At 39.9% G+C, this 21,758-nt stretch overlaps 1 protein-coding gene across 2 annotated transcripts; it reads right to left on the bottom strand.

The window, feature by feature from the left end:
* Nucleotides 1-1,835: 1,835 nt before the first annotated feature.
* LOC131970760 (uncharacterized) lies at nt 1,836-21,413 on the bottom strand. 2 transcript variants are annotated; one of them, XM_059332186.1, is made up of 10 exons: nt 21,271-21,413; nt 9,431-9,591; nt 8,159-8,232; nt 7,361-7,455; nt 7,024-7,240; nt 5,248-5,360; nt 4,497-4,608; nt 3,668-3,869; nt 3,206-3,541; nt 1,836-2,709 (listed from the first exon to the last, which is right to left on the bottom strand). In XM_059332186.1, the coding sequence occupies exons 2-10, from the start codon at nt 9,535-9,537 to the stop codon at nt 2,571-2,573; spliced, it is 1,395 nt and encodes a 464-aa protein (XP_059188169.1). In that variant the 5' UTR covers nt 9,538-9,591; nt 21,271-21,413; the 3' UTR covers nt 1,836-2,570. The 2 variants fall into 2 exon arrangements, with proteins under 2 accessions (XP_059188169.1, XP_059188170.1); XM_059332187.1 differs by having other exon boundaries at nt 8,186-8,232.
* Nucleotides 21,414-21,758: the final 345 nt, after the last annotated feature.

Raw genomic sequence — 21,758 nt, 5'->3', positions numbered from 1 at the left:
GGTCTGATCATGTAACAGAGGTCTTTCATTCATAAAAACAATGTATTCTGCATTAATGCTTCGCTAACCAGTGAATTGTACAAAAATCAACAAGGTGCAACGTTGGAATGCAATGAATCGATGAACCTTTGGCTCATCAGCTGGACAGAGGTTCACCTGGACAGGTCTCTGGACTGTCACAGGGGTGACACATAGAGACAATCACGCTTTCATACACTCCTATGGGCAATTTAGCGTCACCAGTTAAACCTAGGTGCATGTTTTTGGACTGTGGGAGGAGAGAACCCACGCTGACAACATGCAAACTCCACACAGAAGAGAGTTCTACAGAGTTAATGAATTACCTTAAATATAATTAATTATAAAATACTGACTCGCTGTAATTTCCAGACCTGGAAAAAGTGTTTGTAATTATCCAGTAACTTCGTCTTTCTGTCGTATTAGAAAATATCTGAATATAATTCTAAAAACAATGTTGGAGATTTCCGGAAAAAAAAATGTAGGTGGATTTTAGGATAACTTAGATGCTGTTTTTAAATAAATTAGAATTAAATACATTAGTTGGTTATTTTTACTAAATGATCTGTGGAATGAAGTGTTACAAAGCGGCAACCTCCGGTCTGAGCAGTGAGGCAAACAGGAAGTGCCTTAAGCTGCATTCTACCTAAAATTCCAGCAGGGGGGGCGCTGACGGCTGCAGAAGCAATTGAGTCCATTCATTTTAATACAACATGAGAAAACTTTTCACTCTATTTATAACCTCAGAATTTTTTTAGGACAACACTATGGCGTCAATCGCTAGTGAAAAATCTTCTTCAAGACAATCTGATGTTAATAGTGTAAATAATGGCCCCATTTAGAAGAAAATAGAGGATAAAGAATAATTTGATTTGGGGCGTGGCTACCTTTGATTGACATGTCACTAACAAAAAAGTTATATATATATATATATATATATATATATATATATATATATATATATATATACAGTCATGGAAAAAATGGTGCTGCTGAGTAGACCACCATTGTTTTCTTCATTGCATTTGTTCATTTTAGTGCCTGATACAACTAAAGGTACATTTGTTTGGACAAATATAATGATAACAACAAATATAGCTCATAAGAGTTGAATTTAAGAGCTGATATCTAGACATTTTCCATGGTTTTCTTGATAATGATTTTGGTTATTAACAAGAAAACCATGGAAAATGTCTAGATATCAGCTCTTAAATTAAACTCTTATGAGCTATTTTTGTTGTTTTCATTATATTTGTCCAAACAAATGTACCTTTAGTGGTACAACTGAACACGAAATTGAAGAAAAAGGGTGGTCTAATAATTTTTTTCATGACTGTATATAAAAAATACCGTTTACCGGTTTTATCTCATAACTTTGAACCTTTCATTGTATTTTCACTTAACAGTTTATCTGAACGTTTTGTACATTAAAAATATCTTGTTCAGCGTTTGGTTGGACTAACAGACACTCCAAGGAGTCGCTGATAATTTTTCAGGGAAGTAGTTTACATATTGTTTTTTGTTTTTTTTCCAAAACTAACATCCACTTAATGCTCCAGTTAATGCTAACATGAGTCAGTCAGGTTGAGGTGTAGAGAGGCGTGTAGTCAGTGTTGTCAGATCCCTCTTGCTCCTCCACATTTTAGATATGGTCTGCCCACCGTATCTGAAACAAGATGGCGATGAGTGTAACGATGAACTCGATGCCTCAAACAGGCCACAAACCAACAGGTGACGTCACAGTGACCACGTCCATTATTTATACAGTCTATGAGCGTTCCCCACACAGATACTTTATATATGAAAATGCAGCTAAAACGGTTTCAAGTTTGTCTTTTTTATTTGTAAAAGTGAAAAAAAAGTAAAACATGTTTCACACGTTCTGCTTTATTACAATCTGACCAACCAACAAGCTAAACATTACCTGAGAGTCAGAGACAGAGACAGAGTCAGAGACAGAGACAGAGACAGAGTCAGAGACAGAGACAGAGACAGAGACAGAGACAGAGACCGAGTCAGAGACCGAGTCAGAGTCAGAGACAGAGACAGAGACAGAGACAGAGTCACAGACAGAGACAGAGACAGAGACAGAGACAGAGTCAGAGACAGAGACAGAGACAGAGTCAGAGACAGAGACAGAGACAGAGACAGAGTCAGAGTCAGAGACAGAGACAGAGACAGAGTCAGAGTCAGAGTCAGAGACAGAGACAGAGACAGAGTCAGAGACAGAGACAGAGTCAGAGACAGAGACAGAGACAGAGACCGAGTCAGAGTCAGAGTCAGAGTCAGAGACAGAGACAGAGACAGAGACAGAGTCAGAGACAGAGACAGAGACAGAGTCAGAGACAGAGACAGAGTCAGAGTCAGAGTCAGAGACAGAGTCAGTGCGGACAGACGGAGGATTTCAACCTGAAGGAGGCACAACTGAAACAACTCTGCTGTCTGTCTGTTAAAATGTTTCGCTTTTTCAGACCTTTGAAGAGGTGAATGAATATCCTCATCTTCCAAAAATCAGAGTCACAAAGTGCATACACGCACACACACAGGAGAGTCTACAGCAGGCCGTCCTCTGGCAGCAGGCCGCTCTCTCTGAACGCAGCGTTGACCTTGGGGATGAGGCTGCTACTGTAGCTCAGCAGGCGGCCGTCATAGATCAACTGATCTGATGTCAGCTCGGTTTGTTTCGGACCTCTGCACAGACAGAAAGCAGTTAGATACAACGTGAGCTAACAGGATGACATTTAGTTTTTTAGTCTATAGTTATCTCCACCAGATCTTTCTTTGTGACTGTGTGCATTGTTCCAAATTAAATATATTAAATATAAATGCCTACTTCTGAATGTTGAAAGTCTACTTTAGCTTTAGCTTCTGGATTCCCTTCACCTCATCCCCTCCACCAGGACACTTCACTGGGAGGAACTCAACCCACAGCTTGGTCTAACCTTTATAGACAGACGCTGGGGCTGTTGTAGTTGGACCAGTAAATAATATTAGCTGGCTTGCTATTTTGTGTTGTTGCACTTGCTTGATGTTTGGCCATGTTAGCAACTTGCCAGATTTTAATCATAAGCCAAGATTGACCTTTTCCACAGAGGTTTAGCTTGCAACCAATGCAGTGTAACGCTGTCTGCAGGCTAAGTGTGTGTTCAGGACAGTGACAGAGGTGTAGAAAGTGCTCAACCATCACCTGGTGTGGTACATGCGTGCGATGCTCCTGTCGACCCAGGAGCAGCCCTGCACCGAGCTCAGCAGGCCGTGAACGCTCGGGGAGAACACGACTCGAGGGTTGACGATGAGCTTGAAGTTGGTGTAGTGAGTCTCTGTGATGATGGGTTCTTGGTATAGGTGAGCCAGGATGTTGACCCCAGACACGTTGTGCCAGCCGGGGCAGCAGTCCTGCAGGGGCAGAGTCTGGGAGGCCGGAGGAGGCCGGGAGACGCTGATGGGGAACACGTTGTTCTCAAACATGTAACACCGGTCAGCGCCATATTCCTCCTCCAGTAGAGGTAACAGCTCTGTCCAACTGTGGACAAAAACATACATTAATGAGCTTTACAACACACAACGTTTAGAAATTCTTAGAAAATGTAAATGGATATATATATAATGGATACCAGGCATCGTCTCCGAGGACTAACACTGTCATTACCTGTTGACTGCCTGGGGCAGGATGAGCTCGTCTATGTCGTGCTGGGCCAGGTACCTGGAGCGGTACATGTATCTGTACATGCAGTCATTGAGGGCAGGGATCTGGCCAAAGTAGTGCAGGTCACCTGGACCGTGATAGGGCAGCCAGCCTCGAGACACGTTCAGATATCTGGACATGGACCAGGGGATCACCTCCACCAGACCTGAGGAGGAAATCATGTTCACAGGGTTTGGTTTAACAGTTCTGTTCTGGGAAATTACTTGATATTTATAAAAAAATTATAATTCTTTAAGTGAATCTGTGTCACTGCAGTGCGGGCAGCATGTTATATGTTGTTTTTCACATTATTCTGCAGATGGCGGATAGCAGGGAACGTAAAGACCTGCACACACTGCCCCAGCTGCAGTGACACAGAGCCGGAGGAAAGTTGTTGAAAGGTTTCCCATTATAAATTTCATGGTTAGTGGGGGAGTCAGCCATTCCTGTGCAGAAGTTATTCCTGATGTTTAGCCCTTAACTGGCTTTAATTGTGCAGCAGCCACAGGACAAACAATGGATCTGTGACTGGGGTCAATGCTTAAAGTCATAATTCACCAAGAATGTTCGTGCATGCAGCAGCACTGAACAGTTCAGGATATCCTGCTGATGTCGGGGGAAAAATAAAGTCTGAGCAGGGAAGAGTTCCACTTACGCTGGTGTCATTAGGCCCCTGAACACAGCTTTTAGCTGGGAGCTGAAGGACGGAAGTAGATGCAGGATAAAGGGCATTTGGGCATTCGGCTCAGTGTTTAAACAATGAAAGGGAATGAATGCATTAAATACACTCCACCTTTCTGTGTGTAGTAGTCCAGAACACGCTGCGTCTCAGGACTGCAGCTGGTCAGATAGACGACAACTCTGCCCACCCCCAGTAACTGCAGCATCTCCAGACTCTGGACCAGCTGCAACAGGACAGGACATGACATGAGACAAAAAGAAAAGAGACGACAAGACAAGACAAAACAAAACAAGACAAGACGGGACAAGACAAGACAAGAGACGACAAGACGAGACAAGACGGGACAAGACACGACACGACACGACAAGACAAGACAAGACAAGACAAGACGGGACAAGACAAGAGACGACAAGATGGGACAAGACACGACAAGACAAGACAAGACAAGACACGACACGACACGACACGACAAGAGACGACAAGACAAGAGACGACAAGACAAGACACGACACGACACGACACGACAAGAGACGACAAGACAAGACAAGACACAACAAGAGACGACACAACAAGAGAAGACAAGACAAGATAAGAGACGAGAAGACAAGATAAGACATGAGAAGACAAGACACGACACGACACGACACGACACGACACGACACGACACGACACGACACGAGAAGACAGGATACGACAAGACAAGACAAGACAAGACAAGACACAGGTATTCAGCTGACACACTTCAGGGACATGAAGGCAGTACAATACATCTTGGTTTATCCATCATTAAAATGCAAATAGTACAAAGAAACACTGAGGAAATATTCTCTGCATAAAGTAAGAAATGTGTGTGTGCTGTGACCTGCAGCACATTGCTGAAGTCGAACATGGTGGAGAGGCAGACGGTGAAGTTGAGAGGAAACGAGTCGTACGCCTTCCGGTTCTTCACCTCCAGGAATTCTTTGTCAAGTGTTTCTGAGGAGAGAACCACAGACACAGATCTTAGAGTTCAGCCTAATTAAAGTCGTCACCAGGAGAAAGCCTGATGTCTGCCGAGGTCAAGATTCAAATACTTCCATGTAACAGATTCACTTCCTTGTTCTCCGGTATGATTGGACGACGGTTTATGATGTACTGAACAGCAATTAACAACAGTTTAACATGCATTTGACATCAGCTAATTACAGCAAAGCACAGATGTGGTTAATGTCTGGTGTCCGGAAAAGTGGTAAGTTACCCCTGGATTCCACTGGATGCGTAACGGCTGCAGATCCGTCTTCGGAGCCGTTACGCACCCATTATAATCAATGTGTGAGATTCCACCGACTGCAGATCCGCTGTGTAATGAGTCCGACGACGCATGGCCATCCGACAGCCCTCGCAACACTTGCGCAGAGCTTCTATTTTTGTCGGACGACAGAGCACGGCGCATAAATTCAGCACAGAACAGATAGTTCGGGAAAGGAAGTCGTGCACAGACACAAAATAAAACATCCGGTATATTTTCAAAATAAAATACCTCAGGTTCACGGCGGATCGTATTTCATAACTTGAAGACGTCATGATGGGCGGGGACAGACCTGAAATCAACAGGTTAGAGGTTTTCACTCGTCTTTTCACCCCACTGACACCGCTCACTCCGGTGCTTGTTGTAAACAAACAGAGATCGCTAAGGCTTGTTAACAAGAGGCTCTTGTTAACAAGCCGGCCGACCTCGTTAGCGCTCGTTAAGACGGAGTCGCTGGATTTGTCTCCAGTCATTAACGAGGAGATGTTGATTATCTTCCAGTTATATCAATTGATTAGGCGTGAATTCGCGAGATCTCGTGCGTCCTCGGGACTACGCTGTCCGCAACAGCTCCGACACTGACGGATCCGGTGTGTGTTGACGGACTGCGGAGATACGCAGCCGTTGCGGACGGACCCCTTTCGGAGTCGTTACGCATCCAGTGGAATCCCGGGGTTACGCTGAGTAAACACCTCTCCGCTTGGAGTTAGTGGCACCCTCTAGCAGCTGTGGTAATTCAGGGTCGAGCAAACCAGGACTTTCACCAGGAGATGCTAAAAAACCCAAAACTACTATAACTACTATAAAATATGTAAAATTACAACAAAAAAGTTACCAAAAAATATGAAAAACTACCAAAAAAAAGAAAAATTACCAAATATACGAAAAATGACCCAAAAGAGTAAAACTACCCAGAAATATGAAAAATGACCAAAAAATAAGTAAAATTGCCAAAAATTTGATGTAAATTTACAAAAAAGACATAAAAATAAAAAAGACACAAAAATAAAAAAGACACAAAAATAAAAAAGACACAACAATCTGAAAAAAAAAAGACATGAAAATGACCAAAAAAAAAAAAAAAAAAAAAAATCAAAAGGTAAGCAACTTGAAAACGGGGACAATTTGTCATTAAAAGGACAGGTCATTTAGGTGTTTTAAGGATATTTGTCAGGACTCAGGAGACCCAGCTGGAAACCAGGACAATCCCGATAAACAGAACAGAAATTTGTTTTTTTTAATGAAGCCCAACCCTAATACAAGTTACAGCTACAAGCCAGGTCAGCATGGCAGAGTAACATGCCAAAAGATACTTCAGTCCCGACCACCAGACTGGTGAACTCTCAGTACCTTCAGAGACGTGTGCATCAGAGATAACAGCCACGTGAGACGGGCTTGCACAGTCTGAGGGGAGAGGACACATGATGTCTGCCGTCCCATATGCGAAGTCAAAGTGATCGCTGTGGACATCGCAGGTGCCTACAGAGACGCTCAGTCTGTCCTCACAGCGGAGGATGCAGCGGTAGGTGACCGTCTCGCTCCGCAGCACCACGGCAATGATCCGAACCTGCAGCAGGAGACAACATTATTCTTACTTTTTGTTTGCATACTTTGGACTATTCTGACTATATTTTAGCGTCAGTCTTGAAGCTCTTGTGTTCTGTCTGCCATGTGAAGTGGGACTGACCTCCTTCTTGGTGGCGCGGTGCTCCTGATACGCTGCCACCAGCACCGTCTTCGTCCCGTTGACCCCAGTGAAAGACACTTTTTCTCCCTGAGGGACTGAATGAGTGAAAGAGTTCAAAATCGAGCCGATGAGGACACATTGTCAACAGCTGTTTTTCCGTAAATAGTTCCAGTAGTAAGCTGCACATTTCTCTGCACAACAGTAGTAAACAGAAAGCCAGAGAAGTGTTGGAGTGATCACATGTTAGTTGTTTTACAAGAACCAGTGGTAAAACATTTTGCAACTTGGCAGCTACATCAATTAAAAAGTGCTAAAACAACCCCAATTCTAAACTGTTTGTGAATGTGGTGACTGTATACCGTATGGTTACATTGTAACCATGGTTCTCTGAGTAGAGAGACTATCTCTCCAGCCGCTAGGCCGCTCTGAGATATGGTCGATCAAACTATCATATCTGTGGGGTGTGGCCAGATGAGCCGGGGGTCATTCCCCCGTACATATGAGATATGTAAAAGAATGTTCTTTCTGCTGACCAACAGGAGCTAAACCTTTCTTTTTATTCTAACTTTCCTGACCTGATACTCTTGGTTTTCTGATGGGTGTACATGTGGAAAAAGTGATGCAAATGCAATAAATGTCAAAAAAAGAAAAGGTGGAACACAATGAAGAACATTACATTCAATTGTTCAGGAACAGGAAACAGGACGTTAGATAACAAGCAGCTGAAAAGAACAGGAACAGGAAAGTTTTCTTCATTTTATATTTCCTTAAAACATTGGGCAGCAGCAGTTAGTTTACCCTTTTGTTCTGGACTCTGAGACTCACTGGCGGCTCGGTGGTACCCGGTCCAGAACTGGAAGGCCAAGTCCTGTCTGTGGATGAACAGCAAAGGATTTGGGTCCAAGAAGAGCTAGAAACACTTTCAGAGCCAGAGGTCAAACATCACAGCGATGCTCAGTCGTTTTTGTACAACACATGAATAAATTAATTCATCTAATGAAATTTAGAGTCTCTTCAGTTGAAGCCTGACACATTTCCACTGCAGCCAACTGCAAAAACCCCTCAGATAAAAACACTTATGTGACCAAATGTTCTAACTTTCGATTTGCACACTCCTGCATCACGGGTGCAGTTTTCTAAGAGTTCCAATGAATCATTGAGAGATTGAAATATTTTAGAGTAACTTGGTTCATTTGAGTTTGTCAGGAGTTCTTTACACCAAACATAAATGTCACAAAAGATGCACATAAATGTTTGAAAGGTTTGTTGAATATATAATAGCTGGATGCAGAGCTGCAGTCAGAGCTGAGAGCTGCAGAACAGGAGGAAAGCTCAGGAAACAGAAGCAATGACAGCTATGGGCCCAACCAGCTGTGAAGAAAGAGACAAACACAGAGCCAGAGGACTAATAATACTGGAGGGTTAGCGACAGCACAACAAAAACACCAAAAGAGAACACTGAAACAAAGACAAACCTTCCATCATCACGAGCAAATCACAATTATAATTATTATTTCAACGTCACAAAGATCAGTTAGGACAAAATGAAAAAGTTTAAAGTGAAATAAAGGACAGTTTAATTGTTTATTGATGTAGAATAAAGTGATTCTGACAGAAACATTTTCAGCTTCGTTTTGGTCACTATAACGGAAATGTTCATGACTACTTCCCTTCTATGATAAACTGTATTTACGAGCTACTTTTTAAAGAAAACATACTTTTCAATCCTGCGGAATCAATCAGTTTCAATAAGTTTACAGGTGCTGAATTAAAAATATATACATAAATAAGAAATCTGCTCAATGTAACATGTTGTTTATTGCCTCTTTGTCACTTGTGCACTTCCAAAGAAAGCTTTAAAACACACTCTGACATCCAACGTCACATGACTGGACTTGAACAGAAAGAAAAGAGGAGCAGGTGAGTCACGCTGCAGCACCCGGGCAGCCGACAGCTGTCCGCCGCCCCACACTGTTACACAATGATAACACACAGATTACTTATCAGAACATGGAATAAAGGAAAATGTGAAGACAGAGGTGTGGTGTTGTGTCCTCCAGCTGCACCCACCTGTAGGTCCACAGCAGCAGGGTGAGGGACAGCACGGTGAGGACGGGACTGACGTACGCCAGCCGCATTAACTTCCTGAGCTGAGGCGGGAGCTGATGGCGGCCCATCACAGATCACCAGCCGTGGTTCTGCCTTCTCAGCTCGGGTTCCTCTGTCATCTCCTGATACAGGCGGAGAGGTCACAGGTCAGAGGTCAGAGAGAGACACAGAAGCTTCAGGTCAGACTCAGGGAGGAGAGAGTTAACACAGAGTAAACCAGAGGGAGAGCAGCGTTAATCTTCAACTCCGACATAATGAAAAACTGAGTTCTATAGAGGGACCAGCCCAGACCAGATTTCACCAGACTGTTGTTTCTACCAGCAGCTCAGTTCTTGCCCATGTCTCCGTCAGTGAGTGAGTGGGAGTTAGTGGCGCTCTTTAGTGGCCATAGTGATACTGATTATAAAGCACAAAGTGCAAGTTAGGTTGGGAGGGGGGGAGGTGGACGGGTCAGACAAACCAGGACTTTCACCGGGAGATGTAAAAAAAACAACCAAAATTACAAAACAATACAAAAAATGACCAAAAGACGTAAAATGAAAAAAGACGTAAGATTACCAAATGACAAAAAAGACATAAAATGACCAAAAAATAAGTAAAATGACAAAATAAAATGTAATTTACCCAAAAATATGTGAAATTGCGAAAAAGATGTATAATTAAAAAAAGACGTAAAATAACAAAAAAAGACGTAAAATTACCAAAAAAGACAAAGATTTTCAAAAAACACATAAAATGACAAAAAAGGTATAAAATTACCGAAAAAGACATAAAATTGCCAAAAAAGACACAAAACTATCAAAAAAGACGAAGAATTACGAAAAAGGCATACAATGACAGAAAAAGACACAAATTTACCAAAAAATATGTAAAATTGTCAAAAAAAGACAAAAATGTACGCAAAATTATAAAATACACAAAATTACAAAAAATGACCCAAAATGACAAAAAGGCGTAAAATTGCCAAAAAAGATGTAAAATAACCAAAAAAGACACAAAAATACAGACAAAAGACATGAAATTGAACAAAAGGACATAAAATGACCAAAGAATAGAAGGTAAACTATTTCCCAGCAGAGCAGTGTTGGTGTCTCAAAGTGCAGCATGTGATTCAAACATCTCTTAACTTCCTGCATCAGGTTTTTACTGAACTATGTCACTTCCAGTAGTCACATCGTCCTCCTAACTACTTCACTTCCAGAATTTACATCATTTATTTCCTCTTTAAAGTGTCTTTTAGAGCCTAACCAGGAACTGCATGGCCCTAACCTTAGAGAAGTGCTGATGGCGCACAAATTCAACCAAACCAAAGCTTTTTGGTCCAGCAGTGAACCTTACCATGTCCTACAGCCAGTAGGGAGCTGTGGCAGACTCTGTGTGCTGAAACACTCATAAGGTGGTTTTAGTGCTGACAGATGAGTTGTTCTCTTAGACTTTACCCTCGCCAATAAAAGACCCAGATCAGAGGCAAATCGATCATTTCTGAACTGATCAAAGACGCAGGTCAAGCATGCTAATCCTCTCAGAAACATTGCCCACCTCCTCTGACCTGCTGAGACTCTCGACCACTGCAACAGTCTCCTCTACACTTCATCATCCAAAACACTGAAGAAACTCCAGTATGTCCAAACCTCTCTGCTCGTCTCCTCACGCCTCCATCAGCTCCTCTGGCTGCTCCGACCTGTCTGAGCTCCGCCAGCGTGTGTGTGACAGATGATGCAACATAATATTTCTGTAGTAATTAATCATGTATTGGGAACGCTGCTTCGCCCCGCCCGCCTCAACCGCTTTTGGTTGAAGTGTGAACTTCTCATCCTGTCACCTTCCTGTCGCCTCTGAGTCACACTGTGAAAAAAACTCCTGTTTACAGACTGCAGCAGCTTGAAACTCTCCTCTCTGCTCACTGTGACCAACAGTTTGGATCATTTCAACAATTGTTATGATCGTAGAGGGAACAGGACAACAATAGTTCTATTTCCTGAAGTTAAGCGTAAGGCTAAAACATCCTGAAACTATCAGACAGAAAGTCTCCTGCTCCTGTGGGTTAAATATTTACTGATAAAATGTTTTTAAACAAGGGTGAATGACTTGATTCATAATTTTTAGAGAGAGCTTTATGTTAATATTTGCTGAGTACTTTTGGTTTATTTTTGTTTTCTTTGGATATATTATCATAAAATTATAATCTAATGTAAATGTCACTTCTTGCTTCTGATAAACTGTATTTTTTCCTGTCAGCTCTAAATCCCACAATTCCCATGAATCTCAGAGTCTAAGTCTCAATCAGAGGGGCTGAACTGAATCACTTTGTTAAGTCAGTGAACGCATCAAGTGATCGTTTTCCTTTTATACTTAATAATATATTTTTTATTCATTCCACAGGCACCAACACAATAAACATAAAGGGACATTTTCAGGCCAAACTTCAGCTCCCACTGAGTTTTACAAGTTCAATAACCAAGAAAGACTACTAATGTCTGCACACACACACACACACACACACACACTAAAATTAACGTCAGCTCAGTTCCTCCGAATAGAACATACGGAAGCAGGAGAGCAGCTCAAATGCATCACACAGTTTCACCCCTGTATTCATGTTATTACGTTATTATTCAAACAGACGCTGCTGCTGTTAGGTGGTGTTGCCAAGACAAACCCTGGCTATAAGAACATCTTATCTTTAAGTTAAGTCAAACCCTGTCGGCATTGCGACACCACTGATTAACCTGCAGTTAGATTTCAACATAAAACACATTTTCTGGGTTCTGCAATAAATACTGAAAAAGTGCAGACCGTGACCACAGGCTGATGTTGAGACATGCAGGAGACTCGTCACAGGCTCCATAGATATCATCCATCGACTGTAAACTGTGAAGCTCTGAGTCAGTTTGATCCTTTCCTATGTGACGGAGCTTCTTTAATATGACTCAGATATTTCAGCAGAAACACAAGATCATAATGTGGACTTTGAGCACTGTTGTACTGTGTGTGTGTGTGTGTGTGTGTGTGTGTGTAATGCCTGTTTCTTGGAAACATTGGAATTGAAATGTAGAAAAGAAATATTAAAATATCCTAGAAAAATAAAACATAAATAAATTAACTACAACCAAAACAAATAAAATAGACTTTCAGGCTCTGTTGACAAAACATAGCAATGAGATAAACATTATGTATTATATTATTTTATTATTAAAATAACATATAAACAGCTGGAATGGCTGCTTTTTTTCACCAATTTGTACTGCCTGTCAAAGGTGTGCAGCATTACTTTAAACACAACACAAAAAACACAAAAAGTCACGCATGTAAACAACAATATATTGAGTCCAGAACTATCGTGTCCATTTTTATATATTGGACGATAAGTCGATATAGTAATTATCTTGACATCTGTAAACTAAACAACAACAAGAAAACAAACTGTGGACTCTTGTGGTCCTCCAAAGACAGAAGGAGCATCCAAACCTCCCTCTCTGAGTTCTGTTAAACTTCTGAAGGAGAACAACTGTTCTGTCCCTGCTGCCATCGGACTTTTAAATGGTTCAAAACCTAGAACCGTTTTGTATTATGCTTTAGTTTTTTGTGGGTTTTTGTGAGGGTTGGATGTACAGTGGTTAGATCATTCTGATAAAATGAGACAGATATCTCACTTTGCTAATTCTCAACAACAACAACAAGTCAATTAACCAATCAGAGCGAGCAGGACTCTGGACTCTCAGCAGGAGAAAAGGCTTAATGTGAAAACAAAACACTTCAACAACACAACAGCTTTTTATGTAACTTCCTTCACTCATGTGGTCCTCGTAACTACTCCACCTTCAGCATTTACATCATTTATTTCCTGTTTAAACTGTCTTTTAGAATTCATAGGAGTCTGTAGGTGGTGCTGACACACGGCCTGTTCTGTCCTTTAGGTTGGAAATCTTGATGGTTTGTACTTATTAGGGGTGGACAATATGGCCCTAGGGCTACACTGTGGTGTAGTACAATATGGCACACCTCTAGTACTTATGCAAAATGTAAATGGGATTTTTGTGTTCACTGTGACAAATATAAATAAAAATTGTTTATATTTTATTAAATTCTATGTTGTTATGAACAACTCGATTTCCAAAAATGAATCCATGTCATACATAAGTATTATGATGCAAGTATTTGAATATTTTGTTTGAAACATGACTATTGTCCACTGGTGTGACTGTCCAGGGTCACATTGCTGACCTTTAAACTACTCTTATTAAATAAAAAAAATAAGACCAAATACATTAAATTACTTTTATACATATAATAACAATGTTAACTTTATGATACCATAGGTTATAAGTCTTCATGCCCCCACTCCAAATAATTATGACGCATTACATTTTGTCAACAAAACTGATGTCCACCTAGCGTGACACCATTCTGTGAATATAGAACAGGCATTAATTTGGCACCCCATTACTGAGAGGGGTCCTTCTTCATTCAGGAAGTACAGTGGACATGACTCGACAATATGGACTGGACATGAGGTGAGTTTTGGCTCAGATATTTATCAAATATTGCCATTTCCATGCTCTGTTAGAAATGGGACCAATTATGTAGTCCTTTGGTGAGACGTAATTTAAGTGTTAACATGAAAATGTACATGAATTTATATTGTTTTAGTTCTTTAGATAATGGAAACCTTACACTGTAATGTTGGATTGAAGTTTGTCTAGCATTCAGCTAGGCCAAAAACTGACCATGTGACTGAAAATGTCCACTGGCGTGACAGCACTGTCCTATAGTGTGACATGAAATCAGCGTCACACTGGTGGACATGGGCGTCACACCAGTGGACTTAGCCTATAAATAAAGCCTAAATGAATACATTTTTAATTAAATATACTACTTACATAATTGCAAATATTCCACTGTACTGGTTTTTGTATATTTTCCTTTCAAATTTAGCAATTTTCTCTGTTCATCTCATTATTGGAGTACACCACAAGTAAAACCTTCGTACAATGTTTCCTTTAGTTTGAGAACCAGGCAGAAAGTCTGAGACCCAGGGACATAATGGCGAGTAAGGAAAGAACAAGGAAGTACAGGGAGAGGTTGATAGATGAACCAAGGAGAAGAGAGGAAGTCTTGAGAAAGAGACGCACAGAGTAAATTTAACATGCAGCTAAGCTTGATTTAAGCATTACAACATTCCATTACATGATCAGAAATGCTTGCTAATTTCACAGTAAATAAGGTTGTGTATGTTTCTACAGGTATCAGGAGAAAAAAGCACTTGGAGAAATTGTTACCCTCAGTGTGAAGTCTGTGTCATCAGTAAGAAGGAAGAAGCTCCAAGAAAAATGGAGAAATTCCAAAAGGAGTTGTAGGGCAATGGACAAGGCCACTAAGGTTGTACTTGACCTAACTCCAGAGTCACCTCAGGCTCTTGATCACCCTTCTGATCATGAACAACCTTCTGATCAAGAAGAGGTCAATGAAGGCCCAGTACCTGTTTTATGCAGCACACCAAAAAATTCACCCAAAAAGACACAACCACTCAAGCCAGATTGAGTGAAAAAGAGGAAGAAAAAGAAATCAGCTGTCAAAAAACAGCTGAAAAGGCTAATGATGGAAAATGAGAAGTTAAAGAAGCAACTTAAAGCAGAAAAATGAAAAGCTGAGAAGTTTAGAAGACAGAAGCAACGCCTCACTCAAAAACGGAACATCAGTGAGAAAAATCCATCACAATTAAAACAGTCCAAACAATCAATGAAGAGACACTGCACAACAAAGAAAAAAACAAGTGGAGTCCTTCATTATAAGAGATGAGAACAGCAGGCTTCTCCCTGGGAAAAAGGACATTATTGGTAGGAAAGAAAAAGTGCAGAGGAGAGTACTAGCAAAATCTTTAGCTGACTTGCACAAAGAGTACAACCAGACATGTGATGCACAACATGCAATGTCTTACAGACAGTTTATACGGTACAAGCCATTCTATGTCACAGAAGCTAGATCAAATGACCGCAATACATGCGCCTGCCATGTTTGAAGGTTTGCTACCTTCAAAAAGCCTATCTTCTCTCCTATCTAGCATAACATGTAGTACAGAAGACATGAAATGCATGAGGCGAACATGCACCAAATGCTGCTTTGATGAAATACAGTTTGCCATGTATAATCCAGATGATCGAGCCAGATGGGAACACTGGACAAAGGAAGATGTGGTGGTTGGGGGCAAAACATACAAACACTGGAACTGAAACTGAAGAAAACAGAAATTTGTACAGTGGGAAAACTTGTTGGGGAATTCCATAAGGAGCTAGAGGACATTGCCATCCAACATTTCAACTGGCTTCACCAAGCCCAGAAGTTCAGGCATCTGAGAGAGAACCTAAAAGAGAATGAATTAGCTCTGCATGTTGACTTTTCAGAAAATTATGCCTGTAAACTGAACTCAGAGATCCAGTCATTCCATTTCAGAGGAAACTGGCAGCAGACATCCATCCATACAGTAGTGGCTTACACATTAACAGGATCACAGTGTTATGCCACAATATCTGACTATCTCAGCCACAATGAACGTGCTGTGTGGGCCCATATCATGAAGATATGCAAAACTCGGCCCACAAGATTGACACTCTTCATGTGTTGAGTGATGGTCCGGTTACGCAATATAGAAATAAGGCAAACTGTTACCTCCTCAGCAGTGTACCTTATACTTGGGGGCTCAAGTACATCACATAGAATTACTCGGAGAGAACCCATGGTAAGGGTGCACCTGATGGAGTTGGCGGAGCAGTGAAACGGATGTCAGACAACCATGTCCATGGGGGTAAAGACCTACAAAGTCCAAAGGACTTGTATGACTTCCTGATCAACAGAGAAGTCGAGAACATCCGATTCAAATGGATAGATGAGAGTGACATTAATATCTTCGATGAAATGCTTCTGCCGCTACCCAGCAATGTGTGACTGCTTCACCAACTAAGATGAGGCTTGACAATGAACCGCATCCTACTAGAGTCCAGAAGACCTACCATGATAGTCCCAGTGCAATACTGACAGTGAAGAGTACACGTTGGGAAAATTTGTCATTGTCAACTATGACAACAAGCCATTTGTTGGCCAGATCACAAAACTAAATGCTGATAACATTGAAGTCTCCTGCATGGTTCAAAATGGAAAGAGAAATGTATTTAAGTGACCTGATAAGCCAGATGGTATTTTCTACTGCAGAGAACAAATTGTCAGCGTCGTCTCTGAGCCAGAGCCGCACCAGCGAGCTGCACAGCTCACTAAATATGACTGGCTGCTATTCAATGAAGTCTGAAAAACATTAGCTAGATGTAAACATTGTTAAACTAAATTATATCACTGTAATACACAGATGTGACGTATCAGTTTTATCAATTAATTTGCTTTGCATCGAGGAATGAGTTGTACCGATGAATTTGAGTTTTATCAATGAATTTGTGTTGTATCAATGAATGAGTTTTCTCTTAGTCTTTTTGTTTGTTTGTTTCTGGTTCCTGTAGCACTTTGAGATTTCTGTATGAAAAGTGCTTTACAAATAAAATGTATTATCATTATTATTATGAATGAGTTGTACCGATGAATTTGAGTTTTATCAATGAATGAGTTCTGTCGATGAATTTGAGTTTTATCAATGATTTTTATTTAGCCAATTTCATTTTTTTTTTCACAATACAGTTTCAAATATGTAAGCCCAATGATCTGGCATATTGTTGAGTTATGTTTACTGATTTAGTTTTATTAATTCATTTTATAAAAAATTATCAGGAATTTGACCAAAAAGCTATTGTTCAGGTATTCAGTGTTCTTCTGATATCCATCTGTTAACTGTGATCTCAGAGAGTAAGAGAAGATAAAATAATAAAAGATTTTGTTTCAAACTTGGTGTGGTTTTGAATTTTGTCCATTGGTGTGACAGAATGTCCTGTGGCGTGACCAACAGCAAAGTAAGGAAAAAAGCATTTTGATGCAAAGATACTTGAGAAAAGTGTTCAATAGTAGAAGAGTAATATCATCACTATCCACATGTAAATATATGTTTTTGTTCCATCAAGTTTGATACTAATTATAATGAAGATAACCCAGACTTTTATGAAAAGGGTAGATCTTTTAGTAGGAGAATGACATGCTTGTCAATTTAAATTGATAACTATTGTTGTGGACATATAATCAGGACAAACTGACAATGGTTAAGCATATGTTTCTTCTTTTTCTGACAATCCCTTTATTAAATATTATCAATACAAATAATGTCACACCAGAGGACAATTATTAGGACTGCCAGACGAAAAAGTGTATATAATGTAAAATAAATAAGGAAATGGATGGGGTCTCACTCAGTTATTCATATGTTAATAAAGACAACTATACATAATTTGCCATAGATTTTAGAAAGAAAAAAAAATCCACTTTGGATTTCAGTTCACGTCAACCACCCAAACAATAATGATATCTTGAGTTGTCTTAGTGTTGGCACAATGTTTAACAGCAGAGGAACCTCCTGAATGATTCAGTGACTTTTCAAAAAGTCAAACATTGCCTTTGCTCATATTTCTATGAAAGCTGAACACCAACAGGGGACAGATCTTGTCTTAGGAGTCATTTTTGACAACAAACACCATAAAAACCATGCAGGCATGCTGAATGTTATGTTTACACCTGTGCAGAACCTTTAGCAATAAAAATAAACTCTGTCTCTGTCTCTGTCTCTGTGCAGCAGCAGGTCTATTAGTTTAGCGCTTCTGATAACACTGCATCTCACTGCTGATTGAACCACACACAGGAAATGCAAAGCCGCAATTGCAAAAGAGACTCAACAGTCGAGTCCATCACTACAGCAACAGAGAGATAGCAGCTCCCTCAGCATAGCAGAGAGCTGAACAACAGGAAAATATCTTGAGAATACAGCTAATAATAATAGGAGAAGTCATCATTTACACACAGAAGAAAGATCTAACACATTGATTTATTTCCACCTCAGCTTCTCTCCAGAGGCTGTGAGGCAGTTTAACTGTAGTAGTGCAACACAACTTTTATTTATCCCTTACTTTATGTTCTAGGATCTTGAATTATTTTTAAATGATTTATCCCCGGGTCCCCAGGTACGGTATTTGTGTTACCATACCATGTGTGAACATGTGAATTGTATGACAATAAAGTTATTTCTTGGCTTGTTTATATATTACTGTATGGATCAGAATCAGTGTTTCCTTCATAATGTGCATTTACTTATTTTGTCTGTTAAAGTTCGAGATTCCTTAAGTTTACCTGAGTAAACTCACAGAGAAATGTGTCTTTTTACTCCACTACATTTATTTTAAACTAGTTTATCATTAAGCTCATTTGCATATTGGTTATATTATAAAATTATAATATTTTAGGTTATGACACCTTGTATTAAATAAAGTCATTAAATGAGCTCCACCTGCTGCAACACTGAAGTGATATAATATATTAATGTTTTATATGATTGTGAAATGCTTCATTCTGCATAAACGGTTCTTTACTTTGTATTTTTAATTTAGTAATATTTTACAGTTTTTTTCAATCGCTAACAAGCGCTTACCCATACTTCAGATACTTTTTCTAAACTCTTAACACAGACTCACACCTACATAACACAATTGACCAAATGGATAATTTTCTTCTCAAAAACACATTTTGTAAAATATATACTAACTCTTCATTTCAAAATAGAACGCATCTTTCTCTGCACACACTAACTTTACCAAAACACTGGAAATCTGACTCAAAATGAAATTATTCTGTCAAAGAATAACACTTGTTTTCACTTCACAAGGTACATGCAGTCAATCAAAGTACACCAGGTTTCAAAATACTGGCTGTTGTTGACATTACAAAAAGTGCATAGACTTTTATGTTTCAGTTTTACAGGTATTTGCATGCAAAACATGCAATTAATCTTGCAGAAAGCGAGAACTGAAGAAGCAAAGCAGCAAGCAACACTCTCTCACAGACACACACACAACAAACATCCATTTCTGTTGCTCTACTACGTCATCTGGTATAACTGATCTGATTGGCTAAGAGCTACCTACAGACGCTTTTGATAGACATTCTAAGCGTCCAATAAACGGCTCTGGAGGATCGTAAACCACACCTCCTATACGGAAAAATACATTGCTTGTTGCCAGACTAGCCCTCATTTGAGAATAGTCTGGTGTTAGCCACCGTTTTTACACTAAATTTCTTGGTTGGGAACTGTATGTCCACATGTAATGTTCACATTCAAAAGCATTCCAGTAGAAAGCAAATCAGTTTGTTTTTTCCTTTACTGTTTACAGTTTTTCTCAATTGCTAAAACAATCATTCCTGTTGTGTGAATCGACTGCTCGGTTGTCTAAACTCCCCGAATCAAACATCCTTTTGACAAAACCATAAACTATCTTCATCTAGTAAAACACAATTTGCAGATCTCAGTCATTCCTTTTGCAAAACTCTAAACACAATTCTCCTGCAATAAGAATTCTGAGAAAAGGACAGGAGGATTCGAAAAATGTGTTTTAGCAATTGAGAAAAACTGTATTACAGGAGGTACATTAGAAATACTGTTTACAATATGATAGAACAGAAAAAGTTTTACACTACTGCTTACAGTGGACAAAATATCCATGAAACACACATGAGCATTCTGAACAAAAAACAACAGCAAAACGCCCAGATAAAAAGCGGGAGAACTAAAAAAATCTAATCTTTGCGATCTTCAGGGTTAGGCCACATGTTTTCATCAACATCGCATCTGATATTGTTTTTGAACTGATATCATTGCAGAAGCAGAGGTTTTTATACTGTATCTAAGGTTTGGAATATAGTTTTTGCTATTGTGGGATGTTGTGTGTTAACATTCTTAAATAATACAAAAACAATCCACAATTTTGTTGCGAGGTATAGCTTGTCTGTTAAGGAAATGTGCTTGACTGCATATTGTGTGGAAACGACATGAAATGTGTGAATGGTATGGCTACAAAATACCATGCTGTGCTAATTGTGTGAAGAGTTTAGAAAAAGTATCTGAAGTATGGGTAAGCGCTTCTTAGCGACTGAAAAAAACTGTAATGCATGACTTCCACTTTTATCTTAAATCTTCCACCACTGATTACAGGTGCATCTCAATCCATTAGAATATGATGAAAAGTACATTTCCAGTAGTTCAAGTCAACCAAGTATTGAGTCATATAGATGGACATACTGTTCAGAGGCCAACATTTTCATATTAAACATAATATTTAAAATTGGTCTTTTGTCATATTACATTTTTTTAAGACAGCGAATTTTAGGTCTTCATTAAATGTAAGCCATAATGATTATAGTTAGAAGAAATTAAATACATGAAGACATGAAATGTTTCATTCTGTGTGTAATGGATCTACATACTGTGTTATTTCCACTTTTTGAATTGAATTCCTGACATAAATAAACTTTTCTATGATATTCTAATTTATTGAGATGCACCTGTATATATGAAGAGTTCAGAAATACAATTCCTAATATAGGCTAAGTAAACAAACGTTCACTAGTATAAAATAATTCAGGGAAATAAATTAAAAGTGATGCATTTCTTTCTACAAACCAACCGTTCGTAGAATAAATCATATAATTCAATTATTGTGTTTATTATGTTTAATTGCGTTTACTTTTTAAAATTGTATTGTATGCGCATTGTAAGTATTGGAGGTGAGCACAAACACTTGAGAAACACGCTGTGAAGAGTTTACAGCAGTCTGATGGACTGAATTGTTCACGTCACGCTGCAAACATGAAACGAGGCCGTGACTCACCTTCCCCCGTGCAGCCGTTCCCGTTAAAGTGTGACGTAATTCTTCCGGCCGGCCGGTAATGGATTCATTATTCCCAGAAGATGATCAGCCGCTCTGCGTCTCTGCCGCTCTGCTGTCTGCAGCCAGAAAGACACAGACCTGTTAGAGATAAAACTGAATACACACGGGACTGTCTGCTCCGCCCCCCTGGAGGAGGAGCAGGATGAGGAAGAGGAGGAGGAGGAGGAGGAGAAGGAGGAGGAGGAAGAGGAGGAAGAGGAGAGAGAAAAGGAGGAGGAGCAGGAGGAGGAGGAGCAGGAGGAGGAAGAGGAGGAAGAGGAAGAGGAGGAGGAGAGAAAAGGAGGAGGAGCAGGAGGAGGAGGAGAAAGAGGAGGAAGAGGAGAAAGACGAGCAGGAGGAGGAGAGGGTGAGGTGTATAAACTTTGAACGTGATCAAATAAAAATATATAAATGTAAACGTTTTAATTCTTTAATTCTAAATTCTTAAT

Source organism: Centropristis striata, chromosome 4 (genome assembly GCF_030273125.1).
Source record: "Centropristis striata isolate RG_2023a ecotype Rhode Island chromosome 4, C.striata_1.0, whole genome shotgun sequence".
NCBI classification, from domain to species: Eukaryota; Metazoa; Chordata; class Actinopteri; order Perciformes; family Serranidae; genus Centropristis; species Centropristis striata.
Note: the sequence above shows the minus strand (reverse complement) of the source record. Positions and strands in the feature narration are given on the sequence as shown.